General features: G+C 40.9%; 3 protein-coding genes across 4 annotated transcripts; 1 reads left to right on the forward strand and 2 right to left on the reverse strand.

Annotated features, from left to right (window-relative positions):
* Positions 1-490: 490 nt before the first annotated feature.
* LOC103420317 (serine/threonine-protein kinase ATM-like) lies at positions 491-4,884 on the forward strand. 2 transcript variants are annotated; one of them, XM_008358375.4, is made up of 3 exons: positions 491-790; positions 1,007-3,775; positions 3,896-4,884. In XM_008358375.4, the coding sequence occupies exons 2-3, from the start codon at positions 1,012-1,014 to the stop codon at positions 4,696-4,698; spliced, it is 3,567 nt and encodes a 1,188-aa protein (XP_008356597.1). In that variant the 5' UTR covers positions 491-790; positions 1,007-1,011; the 3' UTR covers positions 4,699-4,884. The 2 variants fall into 2 exon arrangements, with proteins under 2 accessions (XP_008356597.1, XP_008356596.1); XM_008358374.4 differs by having other exon boundaries at positions 1,007-4,884.
* A 430-nt stretch (positions 4,885-5,314) lies between these two features.
* Positions 5,315-6,870, reverse strand: LOC103428289 (uncharacterized). Its single transcript, XM_008366387.4, has 2 exons — positions 6,729-6,870; positions 5,315-6,236 (listed from the first exon to the last, which is right to left on the reverse strand). The coding sequence occupies exon 2, from the start codon at positions 6,094-6,096 to the stop codon at positions 5,515-5,517; it is 582 nt and encodes a 193-aa protein (XP_008364609.1). The 5' UTR covers positions 6,097-6,236; positions 6,729-6,870; the 3' UTR covers positions 5,315-5,514.
* An 840-nt stretch (positions 6,871-7,710) lies between these two features.
* Positions 7,711-10,334, reverse strand: LOC103428288 (dof zinc finger protein DOF5.6-like). Its single transcript, XM_008366386.4, has 2 exons — positions 9,782-10,334; positions 7,711-9,217 (listed from the first exon to the last, which is right to left on the reverse strand). Exons 1-2 carry the CDS (start codon positions 9,830-9,832, stop codon positions 8,282-8,284), a joined length of 987 nt encoding a protein of 328 aa, XP_008364608.1. The 5' UTR covers positions 9,833-10,334; the 3' UTR covers positions 7,711-8,281.
* Positions 10,335-18,652: the final 8,318 nt, after the last annotated feature.

An 18,652-nucleotide genomic window follows, 5' to 3' on the forward strand; every position in this document is an offset into this window, starting at 1 on the left:
TAACAAAGGGTGTATTAGAAGTAAAAAATGATGTGTGGATAGCACATCCCTTTTACTTTTATGGGATCCGCATGTTTTTTCAATTTAAATTGCTATAAAATATTTTTGGCTAGCAAGTTGATACTCCGATCATACTCTTATCATTTTCTGATCAAATTTACGAGCTACTCAACAATATTCCGTTTGACCAGTTGGGATTGGAAATTATACTCTGAATTCTTTAGAATATTCTATTGTATTTTTATCAAAGTTAAGCAAACTACAAGATTGACCAATTATAATAATTAGCCATTAAACTTTCATGCATATGATTTTTTTTTAACAAACAATTAAAACCGCCTTTGTTAAAAATTGAATCTAAGATATTTCACTTATAAGTGAAGAGGAATAGCATTAGACCGTAGTAGTCTGTATGAATTAAAAAAAAAGTTAGACTCAAATCCCTTGGATTGAAAAACGATATCATGCCAAAGGAGAATCAAATATGACTAAAGTGCTTGAGCTCTCACGTGCATTGGAGGAGCTGGTGACCACAAAAAGCCACCATTAAGTACGGACATTTTGATTCAACAAAGCGGAGAGCGACTCACTCCCTCACTCCCTCACTCCCTCTCACCTACTCACTCAGTTCGAAACGCATCTTTCGCCTCTCGCCCTTTTCCCACAGATTCCTCAAAACTTCCAACTCTCAAGCGTCTCACTCTCCGACCCATCAATCTTTTCCAACTTAGGGTTCTTCTGGGATCACACAGGCTCAGCACTCATGGAATAATCATGGATTTTTCTTGAGGTAATTTCATCGGGTCCTCTTCTGCAATTTCTTTCTTTTGGTTTATTGTTCTTCATTTCTAATTATGATAAGAAATTTGTTTAAAATTTAGATTTTTTCTTTCAATCTGCCCTAAGGTTTTGCATTTTTCTTTTGGGTGCTGAATTTTTTTAGTGATAATAACAAAGCTTTGTTCTTTTTTTTTTTGTTTATTTTCGTTTTTTTTTCCTTCATTAGGTTTGATGTTGGGAAAAATTAGTGGACTTGTTGGGAATTTGATAACAATGGAGAGGCCAAAGACCCCAGAAACCCTAGAAGCTCAAAACCCTAGTGGTAAAACCCTAGAAGGGACATCTGGGTTGTTAGGGTGGAGTGAGAACTGTACTGGGTTGGAGTCTTTTCCCGGAATTTTGGGAGGTAGTGGAGAAGGAGTTGGTGTTACTGGTAATGACGTTGGACTTGGCTATGTGGAAGGGGTGACTCAAGCAGTGGAAGCCGAGAAGGGAGTTCTGGATGGTAATAACGGAGAGGATTTGGGATTGTTGGGTGTGGATGCAATTTCTGGTGTGTTTAGTAGTTGCAAGAATGGTGTCGGGGTTGAGGAGGATTGTTGGCTTAATGGTAAGGTTGGTGTGGAAAATGAGGCTCAGATGGTCTCTCAAAGGTTGCCATCAGATATGGGAGCTGACGTTCAGATGGATTTTGTGGAGCTACAGTTGGATGGGAACGGAAATTTGGGTGGTAATGAGAATGAAGCGGGTGGAGTTGATGTGGAAAACACTGCTCAAATGGGTTCCCAAAGGTCGCCATCAGATAAGGGAAATGACATTCAGATGGATTTTGCGGAGCCACAGTCAGATGGGAATGGGAACTTTGAGGACTTGGGTGGTAATGAGAATGAAGAGGGTGGAGTTGATGTGGAAAACGATACTCAAATGGGTTCCCAACGGTTGCCATCAGATAAGGGAAATGACGTTCGAATGGATTTTTTGAAGCCACCGTCAGATTGGAACAGGAACTTAGAGGACTTGGGTGGGACTGAGAATGAAGAGGATGGAGTTGAGAAGATAGCTGATGATGATGATGGTATGAATGAAGGCAAAGCATTGAGATTGAATGGGATTGACTCATCAAGCAAGAAGATAGAAGTTTCCGATGATGGTATATCGCTGTTTGTGGATTTTAGTGGCCCTCCACCAGGATTTATTGAAGATGATCTTCAGGTGGCAAGTTGTCCTGGATTTGCAAGTACAGAAACTGTAGACGAATTTGGAGATGATGGACAGGAGAAGGATATTGATTATCAAGACTATGATTTTTCTGCAGGCGATATTGTATGGATTAAAACCAAAACCCAGACATGGTGGCCTGGTAAAATTTATGATCCAGTTTATGCATCAAAGTTTGGTGCCGGTGGGGATCCAGGGGGCTGTCTACTAGTTGGATATTTTGGGATGAGTCATGTAGCATGGTGCCATACATACCAACTAAAACCTTTTCATGAGTATTTTGAGCAGATGTCGGGGCAAAGCAAGGCTAGGATATTCCTTGGAGCTGTTGAGAAGGCTCTTGAAGAGTTTGGTCAGCTTGTAAAATTGAATATGACTTGTATGTGTGTTTTGAAAGGAAATTGTCAGTCAACTGGTGAAGCAGAATCTAACAAAGGAATTCCCATGCCTGAGCACAAATCTGGCAAACTTGGTGAATTTTCAATTGATCATTTTAATTCTGCAGAGTTTCTTGCGCATCTCAAAAATCTTGCACTGGTTGTTTCCATGAGTGGCACGCTTGATTTTGCTGTCAAACGAAATCAATTATCAGCCTTCTACCGCTCCATAGGGCACAGCCACCTGCCTATGCATCTACTCCGGGAAACAAATGATGCTGAAGATGGTGATTGCAAGTCAGTGGCTAAACGAAATGTCAACATTCAGGTTGGATATGGAGATAGTGAGCTAGATGAAGAGTGCTTGAAAAGCACACCGTTAAATAACTCTCAGAAGAATGAAGGAAATGAAGTGTTAGACAAGGTTTTAGATGGAGACAATATTGCTGATGAGGGTTTCATCTCAGGTTCAAAATCGAGGAGGAGAAAGGTGAAGAGGGATTCTGACTTTGAATATGGTGATGTTGGAAATGAGGGAATGACTGCAAAAGGCATTGAATCAAGAGAACGGAAGAAGACCAGGTACTTGTCTAAACCAAACATAAACTTGGGACAGAAAGGATTGCCTGCTGAAGTGGATGATGAGGGAGTGGCTGCAAATGTTGATGCCAACCAGTCTAGTGGGCCGCGTTTTAATTTTAAATTTACTGGTGAGAAATTCTGGAGAAAGTGGTATGAAAGGCTTACAGGTGAAAGTAACATATCTGGTGACTCAAACTTAATAAATGCATCTTCTGCTGAGTTGCTTTCTGAAGTATACTCTACAGCTGTCAATTGCCTATATCCAAACGAAAATAAGACATTTGATTCAGTTGCCTGGTTTGTTTCTAGATTCAGGATTTCAGTATTTCATGATGAATCTATTTGTGAAGTCTATCGTAACAATATGGCTGGTCAGGAAGATGCTAAACCTTACCTGTTGGGATATAGCGGTCAAAATGAGGCAAAATCTGAACCAAAGAAAAGGAGGAGGAAGTCTAAGTTGAAGAGTCCAGACGGAAAAGATGCTGCCAGCATGCCAAATCTAGTTCAAAGCATTTCAACTGCTACAAAGAAAAGGGGACGACCAAATTTGGGTAGATTGAAGACTAAATCCCTTTCTGGACTGTCAGATGTGAAAATTGGCATCGCCCCTGATAGCTTTATTGTGCAAGAGTCGTCGGATGTACACCCTCTCATGCCGTGTGGTAAGCAAAAGAATAGAAAGATCGATGATGTAGCGAGTCCTGTTTGTCTGCATATTAAACAAACTACTGGAATACCGGATTTAAATGGGAACAATCTTCTACCTAGCCTTCTTGTTGATGATCAACAGGCTATTGGCACTGCTGCTTCTGAAGGTAAAGTTGTGTTAGAAAATAGGTTAGGGAATGAAATGGCTTCAGAGCATTTGACGTCTAATATCCCTGGCTTTGTAGATGTGAATGTTAACAATGTGAAACCTGGTTCGTTGGTTGTAGATCTGCGTGTTTCTCCTCAAGCTTTATCTCGCCTGGACCCCAAACAGATTACGGGCTTACTCTCAGCTGAAACTAGGCCTGCACAGAGAAGGAGAAAGAGAAAGGAGAAAGCACAACCAAAGCCTCCGGCTGATGGTATTCCAGATTTGAATGGAAGCAGTGCTGAATGCAACTTATTTGGAAAGGCATGTCAAGAGCCTAATGGCCTTACGCCTCCAATTAAACCAGAGCGGAAGAGGAGGAGGAGGAGAAAAGGAGAAGCTACTGCTATGCAGTGGAAACTGGATGCGAATAATGGTAAAGCTCAGATTAATGATAAGGCTCTGGCAACTGCTCTTATGTTAAACTTTTCCCCAGGAGTATCAATGCCTTCAAAAGATGATTTAATTTCAACATTTTGTCGGTTCGGACCTTTGAAGGAATCGGAGACACAGTTGTTGAAAGATCCTGGCAGTGCCCAGGTTGTATTCATGGAAAATGCTGATGCTGGAGAAGCACTTCGGAGTCTAGAGAAGGACAACCCCTTCTGTGGAAACCTCGTTAGTTACAAGCTCTTCCATCTTCCATCTGTGTCCAGGGTTTTAGAACCAGGTTGGTCTTTTCCAACAGGTCTAGCCTCTCCAAGTTTGCCTGAAAAGGCCCCTTGCCTTGACTTCATAAGGCAGAATCTTCAGATGATGACATCGATGTTGGAGAAGTCGGGTGACAATCTTTCTCCGGAGATGCGAGCAAAACTGGAGTGTGAAATCAAAGCCCTCCTGGAGAAGGTGAGCTCCATGACCGGTTCTTCCTCCTCTTCTTAATTGGAAACGAAGGTTATGGAAGTCCTATATGGGTTGTCTGTAAATGTAGCAACTCCTTCGGGGACTCCCTTTGTAGGTGATATAATGTTACAATTGGAGACCTATGTAATTTATCGCATGTAAGGAACAGGCAAATGACCTATTGCTTTCGAACCTCTCTCTCTCTAGTAATTTCGTTTTTCGTTATATCATCTCTCTCTCTCTCTCTCCTGACCCTACTTAGTAGGAAAAGGTTTTGTTGTTGTTGTTGTTGCTGTTGATCTCTCTCTCTCTCTCTCTCTCTCTCTCTCTCTCTCTCTCTCTCTCTCTCTCTCTCGCAATAGGCAAATGACCTATTGCCAAGGTGAATGAAGCTGAATTTGAACAATGACGAGGTTATCTCGCACATGTTGGACCATTAGGTTTTCCTGTCTAGACTGGTTTGTTTGCGGTTTTCAACGAAACAGATTGGACCATTAGGTTTTTCTGTTTAAACCGTTATCGTTCAGTTTTCAGCCTGGTCGGAGTTTTGGTTTTCCATGGTGGTGGCAATGGACTGCCTCCCACGCCAGACGGCAAATTGGTCAAGCAGTGTTTCAATCTTCAAGACCGCTGGAAAATTTATTTCAAACCAAGCTTTTGCAGAACAGTCCCAAAATTAATGCTTCATATCAATTTTGTAAGATGGCTAATGCCTGTAATCCATTCACAACACAAAACTCATACTCGAAAACTGCAAAAACTTTCCGGAGATGAAGAAACCCGATTGAACAGAAACAACGATGCAAATCGTTTCAGGAACACAATGTAACCAACAAAGTAAAAGAACTTCGAATGCTACTCCATAACAGCAACTCCTCCAGCAGCCTTTATTTTCTCAATTATGTCATTTGCTTCCTCTTTGGTAACCCCTTGTTTAAGCACACAAGGTACCTTCTCGACGAGATCTTTAGCCTCCTTCAATCCCAGACTGGTAAAAGTCCTGACTTCCTTGATCACCTTGATTTTTGCAGCAGCATCGAACTTCTCCAATTTCACATCAAAAGCCGTCTTCTCCACCTTCTTTTCCTCAGCCTTTGACCCAGCAGCTGCCCCTCCCTGTGAACCCAAGTCCATGCCTTCTGTTGATATGGGCTGCAGCTTCGGATGCCTTAGCCTTTCAGCAAGAGTAGGACCAAGTTGGCGGCGTTCTTCAGGGGCCAGTGCTGCGATTCGCTCAGCAAGCTGAACGATTTTATCTGAAGGTGGAGGTCTCGGGCCATACGGATCATAGAATGCAGGATATTTGTACTTCTTTGGCTTGGCACTGGGATCCCGGGGCACAAAATCAGGTTGAAAGCAACGAAACTGCAAAGGACCAGTTGTTTCAGGGAGTGTAGGACGCGCACGAAAAGATCTAGCAAGCGCAATGAGCCTCATGGTTCTTTTTGGATCAGTGGAAAGATTGCCTCATAGAATGAAAGATAGCCGATAAGGCTGTTATCTGCACTAACCAAGTTGCACCGTTGGGTTTATATAGAACAATCTGACCGAATGGAAAATGTCGAGAACTCGCTTGTCTGGAGGGGAAAAAAGAGAAGAAACTTCAATTAGCAAAGGGAAGAACACTCCTTTTAACTGTACGTTTTACGAATGCAACATCAGCCTTACAGATTGATTAAGTCTACAACTTTAGACTCGTTCTATATGTCAAATGTGACAACAACAACAACAACAACAACAAAATACCAATAAGAACAGAGTAAAATTAACAGAGGAATTTAAAGGGGCATTTCCACAAACATGTGGCGTGCAAGGACAATGGCTCGTAGAAAACAGACAATTTCCCAGAAAATAATACTCAAAAGCTATTAAATTTTCCAAACCGACACAATATTAAACAATCCCATTAGCTTAAAAATCTCAGGATAATCCTTTCGATTCCCTTTTGACTACAAGATCGTAAACGTGGTTCTGGGTTTCTCACAAAACTCAAAAACCTCCATGGAAGCAAACAAAACCATCTGAATTCGTATGAAAGATTTAAGAGAACCCACAAGGAAGAAACTCACCGTAATTTTATAAGCGCGCGCCAAAACAGCCGCCAACTCCAGGAGGGCCAATTGAGGCCGAGAGAGCAAACAGACGTCGGAGATGACTCTGGACTGTGGAACGTATATATGGTCCGGGTCGGTTACTATTGACCCAACTAAAATGATCTCTTTGCCTAATTTGCCCAAAGTTTCGGGGCTGGTGGACACAGTAGTCTACTCTAGGCCCAATAATATGTCCCAACCCAATTAAGAAAATCTTACCCTTACATAAAACGGGTTCACAATCACATGGTATTCCGATTGAATAATACATTGTCATGTAGAGAAAAAATTATACATAGCAATGCATTGTTGAACAAAGAACGAAGCCACGTGATGGTAAATCCGTTCTCTGTAATCTTTCTCCTATTTTCTACCACCAACAATGGGTTACAATTAAGGGAACTTTAATGAAAAGCTCCCGGTACTGTTTACTTTAACAAAAAACCATATTTTTACACTAAAAAAATCAATCCTGGTGCTATTCACTTTCCGTTTATTTTGTCCTTATCGTTAAAACTCAAAGTTTTCAAGCCATGTTCATTAGTTTTCCTTACAATTAATGGAGTTGCATGGCACGGAATAACTCAAAAACTCAAAGATTATGAGTTTACTTGGAATTGCTTTTAAAATGATTGACAGCGTTTTTTATGAGAGTGTTTTTTGAACCATTCCTTAATAAAAATACAAGTGAATCCCGAAAAAGCACTTGAAGTGTTTTTGGAACTTAAAAACACTTACCAAAAGCACTTTCAATCATTTTAAAAGCACTTTCAAACAAGTCATATATAGTACATTTTGCTATCACTGAAAACTCTGGTTTGCTCTCATTTTATTTCTCAACCATTCCCAACCAGAAAGGCAGTTTACAACACTTTATGATTATAACTTAATCACACTCCGATCTCCAACGACCATGCAGACAAACGGCACATTAAAAAGATATAATTAAGAATACTGATTAAGTACTAAATAACACATAATACATTTAATTAAATCTTATAGACCAAAAAGAGCCACCACTATATCTTCCTCGGTATTACAACAAAATCCTAAACCTTTGAATTCTTTTGCACCTGCAGCCAATGAGTACAACAAATTGGAAGAAAGACTAAAAGACCAAAAAGAAAGAAACAAAAAGAAAAATAATAATACAACAAAACCAATCATATCTTGCAGCCAAAGGCGGTACTCATTTTTGGACTCTCCTTGCTCCCATTCACACACACCTTGTTGAGTCAATAAAGATGAAAGCAATTCCACGTCCTTCATACATAACACCCCCATCCCCCCAAAAAAACAGAAAGAATTTAAACCGTTTTCCTTGCAAAAGACATACAATATCTAAGAATCGACAACATGGGCATTTGGCACCTATATGCATGTATGTGATGTCGACCCATCACATACATGCACATACTTAGAGAACTGGCAGTGCATGCAATAGTAGTGGTAGTAGTTGAATAACCTACTGATCTAAATGCAGATGATTAAAATTAACTGAAGTCACTAATCACACCTAATTAGTTTAATTAGACTAAAGGGTTGGTTGTGGAGGGACCATAATTGTTCATCACATTGGTCCATGATCCTAGACCATTGAGGTACCCAAACGACTCCTTTCCATGGTCAGAGCAGCCTTGGTCTTGCCACTCAAGTGACAAGAGCTTTGTGTTTGGCTTCACATCCATTGCATTAATCTGATGATGATCCTCATGATTTGCTTGATCATATGGCAACATTAGCCTCTGGCAACTGTCCATGAAATTACCAGTCTGCCCATCAAGTGATGACATTCCAAATGGAGATGAGCACATGCCATGGTGATGAAAGCTTGACTGATGATCCAATCCATGACTAACACCACCCATATTATTTCCAAACCCACCCATCATACCCAAATCAGAACCATTCCCCATGAAATCATAGTTCCTGGCATTCCCCACGATAGCCTCCAACTTGCTCTCCATGAAATCAATAGGCCTAGGGTTACTGTTGTCCATGAAGCTACTAGGGTTCATAGTACTCCCAAGCATCAAGTTATTGAGGTGTGAATACTGCATCTGATCAGGAAATGAAAGGTGGAGATCAGTTGGGGTGTGAGATATCGACGAGGAGGAGGATCCGGCGTGGTAGTGTTGGTTCATCAGCGATGAAGGGTTCTGATCATTGGGTTTCTTGGAAGAAACTTTCTTGTTCTTTCTACACCCGCCGCCCACGGGGATGTTTCTGAGGGTTCCACCTTTGGTCCAGTACCTTCTGCAGGTCTTGCAAAAGTACCTAGGTTGGGAGAGGCTGTAGTTGTTGTAGTAGCAAAATTTGGTGTGGGTGGACTCGCACCTAGGGCACTTGAGGGCTTGGTCGTGCTGGGGCCTCAGCCTCCGCTCGATCAAAGGCCTCGAGCACGTTAACATGTCGCCGGATAACGGTGAGGATGAGTCCATCGGAGAGTCCTCGTGAATCGCTCCCTGCAGACATGGAAAGGAATTTGGAGATTGCGTCAGAAAATAATACTTTTACCCCACCACTTTATAATTTTAGGGCGACACACATTCTTTTCCCTTCCACTGCATATCAATCAATCCAATATAAAGCTAGATAAAAAGTACTACTACTGATTGGAAACTCGAGGGGAAAAAAGGAAATGGGAAATTTGAAGCTACTCTACTTTCATCAAATGATAGGAAACTTTACATTACTAATGACGGCTTTTGAACTCCGAATCTCTATCTACTCTTATTTATAACCCTATCCTAGGCTAAACTAGCTAAAATAATAGCATTTTCAGCAGTACAAAGCGCGCTGTCTATAAGATACTTTGGTCTTCTAAATCCTAGGAAAAATGTATATTAGTTATTCCCCTGCGCTTTCAATATATTACATTTTCAGATGCGAACTCATGATGAACTGAGGATGGAGCTAGTGGTCACATAATATAAATTAAACTAAATTAAATGTCTACTATGAAATCAAAAACAAAAACAAAACAGAAATGAACACAATGGTGATGATGAAGAAGCACGACAACGTACTTGTAGCCAGTCAGATGAATCCATGCAAACTTGCAGAGAGTTGTGACCCATCAAACAAAACTAACCAAACTCAGATCACAGAGAGAGAGAGAGAGAGAGAGAGAGAGAGAGAGAGAGAGGCAACAATTTTAACCAAAGCTTTTCCTTCATACACACTTCATTTCATTAGCTGTCTGTCAGTTCCACTAAGAGAGAGAGAGAGGGAGAACAAGTATGTTAATGAAGGAGAAAGGGCTACAGATAGAGAAGGATAGAAGTAGCTAATTGAAGAGCGAGGAGGGTTCTTATTGTGTGGGAGGGGTTGGTGTGGGAACTATATAAGGCGATCCACTGTGTGTGTTTGAGCAAGCTGCTAAGCTTGCTAACCCTACACTCTCTTTCACTCGGCAAGGATATGTAAACTCCGTCGGTGGCAACAGCAATGGGGCCCTATGTCTGCACGCAGCCCAACATTGGCCCTACACCTTACCTCACCTTGACTGAAACCCCAACTTACAACCAACGGCCCTGATGCGTCATGGGTTTTGGGATTAGACAGCTGGGACCGTTGATGTGGTAGTCTCACACGTCAGATATCACGCTGTAGTCGTGAACGATCGCCAGTTTATGTTACATGAAAGAAGATGAGAGACTCAGAATATTTGGGTCCTCGATAAAGAAGGATCCCGAAAGAGCACTCCACTTAGGGGCCCAAACGTGTGGGTCCCATTCGCCCTCCTTCTACAAGCAAAGGATATATTCTCCCCTCCCACCCCCTAGTCACGTGCCACATTATAGTATGTATGTCCGTTGTTTTCTTAGGCTTCGATCGAGTTCATAATCAACTCCATAGTCAACTATTAATTTGAAAGTGTGTGATATCAGTTGTTCGATATATCGAGCTTACACTTACATCCTTTTTTGTATGTGTAGACATCATAAACGTGAAAACACAAACATAGTCTCACTATATACTATATACCCCTAGAAACTTAAGAAAAATATGCAATGTCCCTTACTCTTCGATGTAGATTTCACACTCTTAACACGCTCTGTCGCACATAGCAACACTTAAGCGTCTTTTAATATCTTGATGCAGATGATTCACACTTTAACACACTTGTCACATATGACATCCTTTAAGCTTGGCACACTGTTGGTTGGGCTCAACACAAACATCCTACTTTGATGCCATAAAGGGAGTTGTGGTTCCGCCATAAACTCATTTGATGATAGAAAAAGAAGTCATACTCCTTACAAGCACAATGTATATCGTAGTTCTTTAACATGAGATTCACAAACTCAATAGTTAGACAACCACTAACCCTTGCCAACAATGCATAATGATCAATTACAACATAATGTACGTGTGTATATTATATTGACTATAATTTTTATGGATTGTGCTAGAGAGACCATCTACTTGAATCATATTTTGCGAATCATATGATATGACGGTTGATGGTTGGATTTTTTATTTAAATCATTAGAAAAAGAATTCAACTATTAAAGGTCCTTATATGGACTATAAAGTATAGTCTTAAAACATAATCTCCCTAGCATTTTTCTATTTTTATAACCCAACTCGTATCAAATGACACTTGGCGCGCTGTTGTGAATTAGAACGAGCTAGGGACATTTGATTGAGCTAGCTCTCATCAGTCTAACATATATTTGTGACATGCATGCCATGACTGACTGGATGATGCTCGATCTTGATAACCTTGATGGTTCGATGGCGTGAGGAAGACACTCAAAATCTATGGGGCCCAAAAGTTCATTTGTCAGGTAAGTGAATAAAGTGGTTTGTGTGCCCACGTTAAATTCAAAATTCACCGTACACTAACTGTTCTATATTCCTATATACAGTTCAGAGACAGTGATTCTATCTGATCTCTGTTTTCTTAATCATTTCATGTTCTTCTCTCAGCTGCTGCATATATTTTTTTTATCAGTTCAATGACGACTATAACTGTACAAATATCCTTATGGTGGAATCTGATCACATCATCTCATTTGATTGAGATTCACTCTAGATTTTTGTGTTTGGAGTTCGCATGTCGAGCAATTCAACCTACTTAATTTTAATATTAGGGTTCCTATTAGCCTATCATACAGATCTACCTTATAAAAATCCGAAAACTTGAACGACTTGGATCTCTCTCTTCTTGAATGATACAGATCTTTTGATTTGTGGGCTCCGGAGAAAGAAATCCGGAGTAGATTTCATTCCATCCCGATCAACTTCATTTTATCATTTGCTTTGTTTCTTTTTAATTATTTGTTAGCTGGTGTGTTAAACCAATTAAAGAACTTTCATAATCACTTTGTGATGAGCTTGTGTTAAGTTTGATATTTCTATATATTCATACTGCTGCAATGGCAGCATTGCTTTATACATTGGATACGTACACGCATGCATTAAACTAAATATAAATGAAGGTGGAGTCCTCGCTGCCCATAGTGCAGAAACTGCCCATAAAGCACAAACACAGATGCACAGCCCACGTGGGCAGTTTAGCTGTCAAGGCATGTGTTGAAACCATGTGCAATATTCTTCTGACAGGTTTGCTCTTTAACATTCCCCCTCAAGTTGGAATGGATGTTGATTATTCCTAACTTGTGGAGCAAAGTCGTAAACTGATGTAAGCTCAGTGGCTTTGTGAAGATGTCAGCTGGTTGCTTCATGGTTGAAATATGAGACGTCCTGATCATACCACTTTGAATCCTTTCTCGTACAAGGTGGCAGTCAATTTCTATGTGTTTGGTTCTTTCGTGAAAGACCGGATTCGAAGCGATGTGAAGTGCTGCTTGATTATCGCAATACAACTTGACTGGATGTTTATGTTTGATGCCCAAGTCTTGTAAAACATATTTCAGCCAAGTGACTTCACAACAAGATGCTGCCATTGAGCGATACTCCGCCTCCGCACTAGAACGTGACACAGTGTTTTGTTTCTTGCTTTTCCAGGAGATTAAGGATTCTCCAAGGAATACACAATATCCGGTGGTAGAACGTCGTGTGTCACGACATCTGGCCCAATCTGCATCACAAAAGGCATTCAGTTGGATTGGACTTCTTGCAGAGAGAAAAATACCTTGCCCTGGTGTATGCTTAATGTATCGTAAGACTCGGTGGGCTGCCTCCAAGTGTGGAGTTCGAGGCTTCTCCATAAATTGACTAAGAATGTGGACAGCATAGACCAAATCAGGGCGCGTGATTGTCAGGTAGATTAGTCTCCCAATAAGCCGTCGATAAGAAGAAGGATCAGTGATGCATTGTCCTTCGTCCTTTCTGAGTGATAAGTTTTGCTCCATAGGAGAGGTGGCTACTTTTGCACCAAGGTAACCTGCATCCTCAAGTATTTCAAGGGCATATTTTCGCTGTGAGAGAGCGATCCCCTTACTAGAGCGAGCAATTTCGATGCCCAAAAAATATTTTAGTTGGCCAAGGTCTTTCAACTTGAATTGCTTCGTAAGGAAAGACTTGATATCCTCAATTGCTTGTATGTTATTTCCTGCCAGGATAATATCGTCAACATATACAAGGAGAGCAGTGAATTTACCATCATGGTTTCGGACGAACAATGAATAGTCTGCCTTGGATTGTTGATAACCAGCTTTGCTAAGAGCACAAGAGAGTTTGATAAACCATTGACGAGAGGCTTGCTTAAGCCCATACAAAGATTTATGAAGTTTACAAACTCGTGTTTCCCCCTTTCGTCTGAAACCAGGGGGCAAGGACATGTAGACATCTTCTTCAAGGTCACCATGAAGGAAGGCATTGTGAACATCAAGTTGGTGAAGGTGCCATTGTTGGACTGAGGCAACGGCAAGAAGTAGGCGGACTGTAGTCAGTTTTGCAACCGGAGCAAAAGTCTCACGATAGTCTAAGCCTTCAATTTGGCTATAACCTTTGGCAACCAAGCGTGCTTTATACCGCTCAACTGATCCATCGGAACGAAATTTGATTTTGTAGACCCACTTACATCCAACCGGCTGCTTTCCAGGGGGCAATGGTTGAAGAGACCATGTCCTATTTGCAGCAAGGGCTGCCAGTTCTTCTTCCATGGCTAAACGCCATTGGGGGTCGCGTACGGCCTGTGAGAATGAACTGGGTTCTATGGCAGCTGAAATGGAAGTGGTGAAAGCACGATGGCGAGCAGATAAGCGATCATATGTGAGTACATCAGACAAAGGATAAGAAGTACCTACCACTGTGGTCAATGCCGAGTGAGATGAAGGGACGGACCGAGAAGGAAGGTTAATGCCAACGTGATATTGTTGAAGATAACCAGGTGCATGAGTGAGGCGTTTAAGACGAGGTGGTGAAGGGGATTGGTCGACTGAAGAGGATGGATCGACTGAAGTGGATTGGTCTACTGAATCTTGTTCTAGTGGAAGGGACGGATGAATGATGGTGTCATCACAGTCAATATCTTGAGTATATGGAAACACAACAGGTGAGACGGCAACGGAAGAAGAAAAAGGGAACACATTTTCATGAAAAATAACATCACGGGAAATAAAAATTTTACCCGTTTGAAGGTCGTAAACTCGATATCCTTTGGTGCCGTATGGATAGCCAAGAAAAATACAACGTGTGGCTCTTGCATCAAATTTGGTTGGTCTATGGTGGTGTGTGGAAGAGAAACATAAACAACCAAACACTCGCAAATGTGCATATGTTGGCTGTTTGTGATGAAGGATTTCATAGGGTGATTTTCCGTGAAGAAGAGGAGTGGGAGTCCTATTAATGAGATAAGTGGCAGTTAGGATTGCATTACCCCAAAATTTCTTGGGAAGATGAGATTGAAAAAGCAAGGCTCTAGCAACGTTAAGTAAGTGGCGGTGTTTACGCTCTGCTACCCCGTTTTGTTGGGGAGTAGAGACACAACTTGTTTGATGTAGAATGCCTTTAGATGAAAAAAAATGGGTCATAAAAAATTCTGGACCATTATCACTACGAAGAACCTTAACTCGTGTGGAAAATTGTGTTTCAACAAGGTGGATGAATGTGATGAGATATGATCGTGCATCTGATTTGTGATTCATTAAATAAACCCATGTGCATCGTGTGAAATCATCTACAATGGTCAAGAAATATTGTGCCCCTGTGATAGTGGGAACATGGTAACCTCCCCAAATGTCAACATGAATTAATTCAAAAGGAGCTTTTGTTTTAATAGAACTCAAAGGAAAAGGAGCACGTGTTTGTTTGGCTAAGGGGCAGATCAAACAATCATCAATGCTACAAAAATTCAAATTTTTAATGCAAGGGGAGATAGCCCGTAAGGTTTTGTTGGAAAGATGGCCAAGGCGTTGATGCCAAAGCTGAGAAGCAGAAAGAGTAACAACTGACACTGAATTGCACCTGGTTTTCGTCACATTATCAAGGTAGTAGAGGCCTCCTTGTTCAGTTCCCGTCCCAATCATCTTCCCCGATCGTTGGCCCTGAAGTAGACACTTTTTATCAGTGAAGATGACAAAGCAAGATGAGGTATTAGTGATTTTGCTGACAGAAATTAAATTCAGTTTAAATGATGGAACACAAAGCACGTTGTAAAGGACGAGATCGTTCGAGAGACGAACTGTGCCAATATGTGTGATATCAGCAAGTGCATGATTGGGTAGGTGCACTTGTCGATTGTATACCGGAACGCTTGTGGTCATCAAACTTGGTGAGCAAACCATGTGGTCTGTGGCGCCAGTATCGAAAATCCAGTTCCTTCCCTTATTGAGAGGAGAAGCACAAAGAACTCTACCTGATAAATCATTCATAGTAGAGGTGGTACCGACATGGTTAGATGTGGATTTAGACTGGCTCTTATCAAGTAGTGCAAGCAGGTTGTGGTATTGCTCGGGAGTGAGGCTGTAGGATGAAGGAGATGTTGCTGGAGGCGTTGGTTTGATGTCAACGTGATTAGCCTTGGAGTTGAACCCCTGCGAGTTGGAACCCCTGCGATCTTGATAATCTCCCTTATCGCTGTTGTCCTTTGCCTTTTTCAATTTGCGGCATTGGTCTATGGTGTGACCTCTCCAATTACAGTAGTCGCACTTGAGGTGTGCACGACAGGTTTCTGAAGTATGTCCGGTTGCATCACAACGGCCACATTTTAAATGGGAATTTCTAGGAGAAAAATTCCTACCAGAGTTTCGCATGTTGTCCCGCACGGCGAAAGCTGCGGCATCAGTGATTGAAGACCTTCCAGGAGCATGTATTGAGACTGCTCTCTGTTTCTCATCTTGAATAATGAGTGAGAAAGCTTTGTTGACAGCAGGGAGAGGATCCATAAGTAAGAGTTGCCCACGAACTGCAGCGTAGGATTCATTGAGACCCATGAGAAACTTCATGGTTTTCTGACTTTGCTGAAACTGCATCAATTCTTTCGCAGCTCCACATGCACAGGTTGGGAGAGCGCACAAGGCATCACGTTCATCCCAAAAACTTTTCAGTTTGGTATAATATGCACCAATGTTCAAATTTCCTTGAACACTTCCATGTATCTCTTGTTCGATATGGAAGAGATGGACACTGTTTGTGTGAGAGAAGCGTTCCTTCAACTCATTCCAAATATCAGCTGCAACATTGTTGTAGATGACACTTGCACCAATATCTTTTGAGACAGAGTTGAGCAGCCAAGATTTCACGAGGTTGTTGCAACGAGTCCACTGTTGGTATTCAATTGTGGACGTCAACTCAGGCCTTTGAATGGTTCCATTGATGAATCCTTCCTTGTTCTTGGCATTGAGGGCCATGGTCATGGCTCGGCTCCAAGTGGAGTAATTTTCGTCATTCAATGGTTGTGTGACGAGAATCGCTCCAGGCTGATCGGAGTGATGAAGATAAAGAGGATCGCTGGGATCTTCGTATTTGGTGTGTTTGCTGGAAGAGTCAGTTGCCATGTTCACAGACAGTGTGCAGTGGCTGTGCTTTGCGGCTGTGCTTAATGGCTGTGACAGGTAGAGCAGCGACGATGGCTGTATAGCGGTTTTGCGACGGCAAGGCAGCGAGTGTGCAGCTTGCAGTGCACTGGTTGCTGCAGTAGCAGATGTCGCTGTTCACAGTATAGCAGCGAAAGAGTGAAGGCAGAGCAGAGCAAAGGATTACCTGCGCTCTGATACCATGTTAAGTTTGATATTTCTATATATTCATACTGCTGCAATGGCAGCATTGCTTTATTCATACTGCAGTAGCAGAAATCCGGAGTAGATTTCATTCCATCCCGATCAACTTCATTTTATCATTTGCTTTGTTTCTTTTTAATTATTTGTTAGCTGGTGTGTTAAACCAATTAAAGAACTTTCATAATCACTTTGTGATGAGCTTGCATGCGGGTTTTGAAAGTAAGCAATCATTTTGAGGGACGAAGGGCCACGTAGCCTTTTCAACTATATACACTGTATATTGAGTTCTATTAATTAGGGTTTCGATTAATCTTATGTGTATATATTCTAAAACCTATGATATTTATCAAATTGTTAGTTTTGATCTCTTTTGATTTAACTTTGTTGATGCAATAAAATGCATAGGAATAATATAGCTATACATGTTGTGTGTTTTAACATTATAGATCTACATTATAAGCACTAATAATAATAATATTGCCAAAACAAGTTCAAATTTCGTGCAAGGGGAGTTGAGCAGTAGATGCATATTGGTTTGAATACATGTCTAGTTTTTTTTATAATGTATTACGTACCCTTAACCCTATATTTCACAGTTATCCATTGCGTTCCACTTATGTGTCAGTAATTGTGAGAGAAAGACGTATGCATTTCGTCTGAAGGTCTTCTTTACTTTACAAACTTGAGAAGAATTTTGAGATCATTTGTGTCTCACACTGCTTGGATGAAATGTCAAAGTATACGTTATGGGGTATATGGATATATAGTTAAGCATCTAGAGTAGGGTCACTCTTTTTCAAGGGAGGATTGAACAATACTAAAGAGTATGTAAATTTATATATATATATATATATATGTATGTATGTATGTATGCAGAGAGCTTAAGGGGAGGGATCCCCATTTTTTGAAAAAAATGGGGATTAGGTGTGGGGCCTACTTCACATCAAATTTCAACGATCCGAACCGTCTATTTTGTTAGTCTCGATTCATAGATCATCCTTGCAAAAATTCAATTCAATCCGAAACCATTTGCCTATTTAATTATCAATATCAAATTTCATATTTTCTTATATAACAAAGTATTCGTTCATTTCCTTGAACCCAATTAGATGTCTTAAACATTTCCAATTTAGCTAATATTTTGCAAGGATGATCTATGAATCGAAACTAACAAAATAGACGGTTCGGATCGTTGAAATTTGATGTGAAGTGGGCCCCACACCTAATCCCCATTTTTTTCAAAAAATGGGGATCCCTCCCCTTAAGCTCTCTGTGTATGTATGTATATATATACGTACATACATATATATTTTTATCAACTTTATCTACAATCCGGTTGCAGATTCGGCATGCTCTCATTCATATGAAACACGTTTTAGGACAATTTAAGATCGACCATTGCTACAAAACACACCAGTACTAAGTAGGATACTAATCTTTTTCTTCAGCATGGCACATGCTGTGCACTACGGGGGCATGCATGCTTTGTATATTCGATAAATAAAGGATCCTCCTCCTATACAGACACAGATATCACTTTCAAAGCATGTCCCGTAATTCATTAACTTAATATTAACAGTAGTTCGATGTGGAAATCTTGAGCTTCAAGCTTCTGAACACCTGTCCCGTAATCTTCTCTCTTTATGCACATTTTTGCTTTTTATTCAATCCTTTTTCTATATCTTCTCCTCTCACTCAAATGAAAGTTCTGGAAAGGACCGTTCTTAACGCTACAAAGTTTATTCTTAGATTCTTAACATCATT

The sequence above is a fragment of the Malus domestica genome, chromosome 06, assembly GCF_042453785.1.
Source record: "Malus domestica chromosome 06, GDT2T_hap1".
In the NCBI taxonomy this organism is placed as follows: Eukaryota; Viridiplantae; Streptophyta; class Magnoliopsida; order Rosales; family Rosaceae; genus Malus; species Malus domestica.

Coding starts and splice junctions, on each gene's coding strand:
- LOC103420317 (XM_008358374.4), top strand. CDS start 1,012: ATGTTGGGAAAAATTAGTGGACTTGTTGGGAATTTGATAACAATGGAG.
- LOC103428289 (XM_008366387.4), bottom strand. CDS start 6,096: ATGAGGCTCATTGCGCTTGCTAGATCTTTTCGTGCGCGTCCTACACTC.
- LOC103428288 (XM_008366386.4), bottom strand. CDS start 9,832: ATGGGTCACAACTCTCTGCAAGTTTGCATGGATTCATCTGACTGGCTA. Junction 9,218..9,781: donor ATTCATCTGACTGGCTACAA/GTACGTTGTCGT, acceptor CCATGTCTGCAG/GGAGCGATTCACGAGGACTC.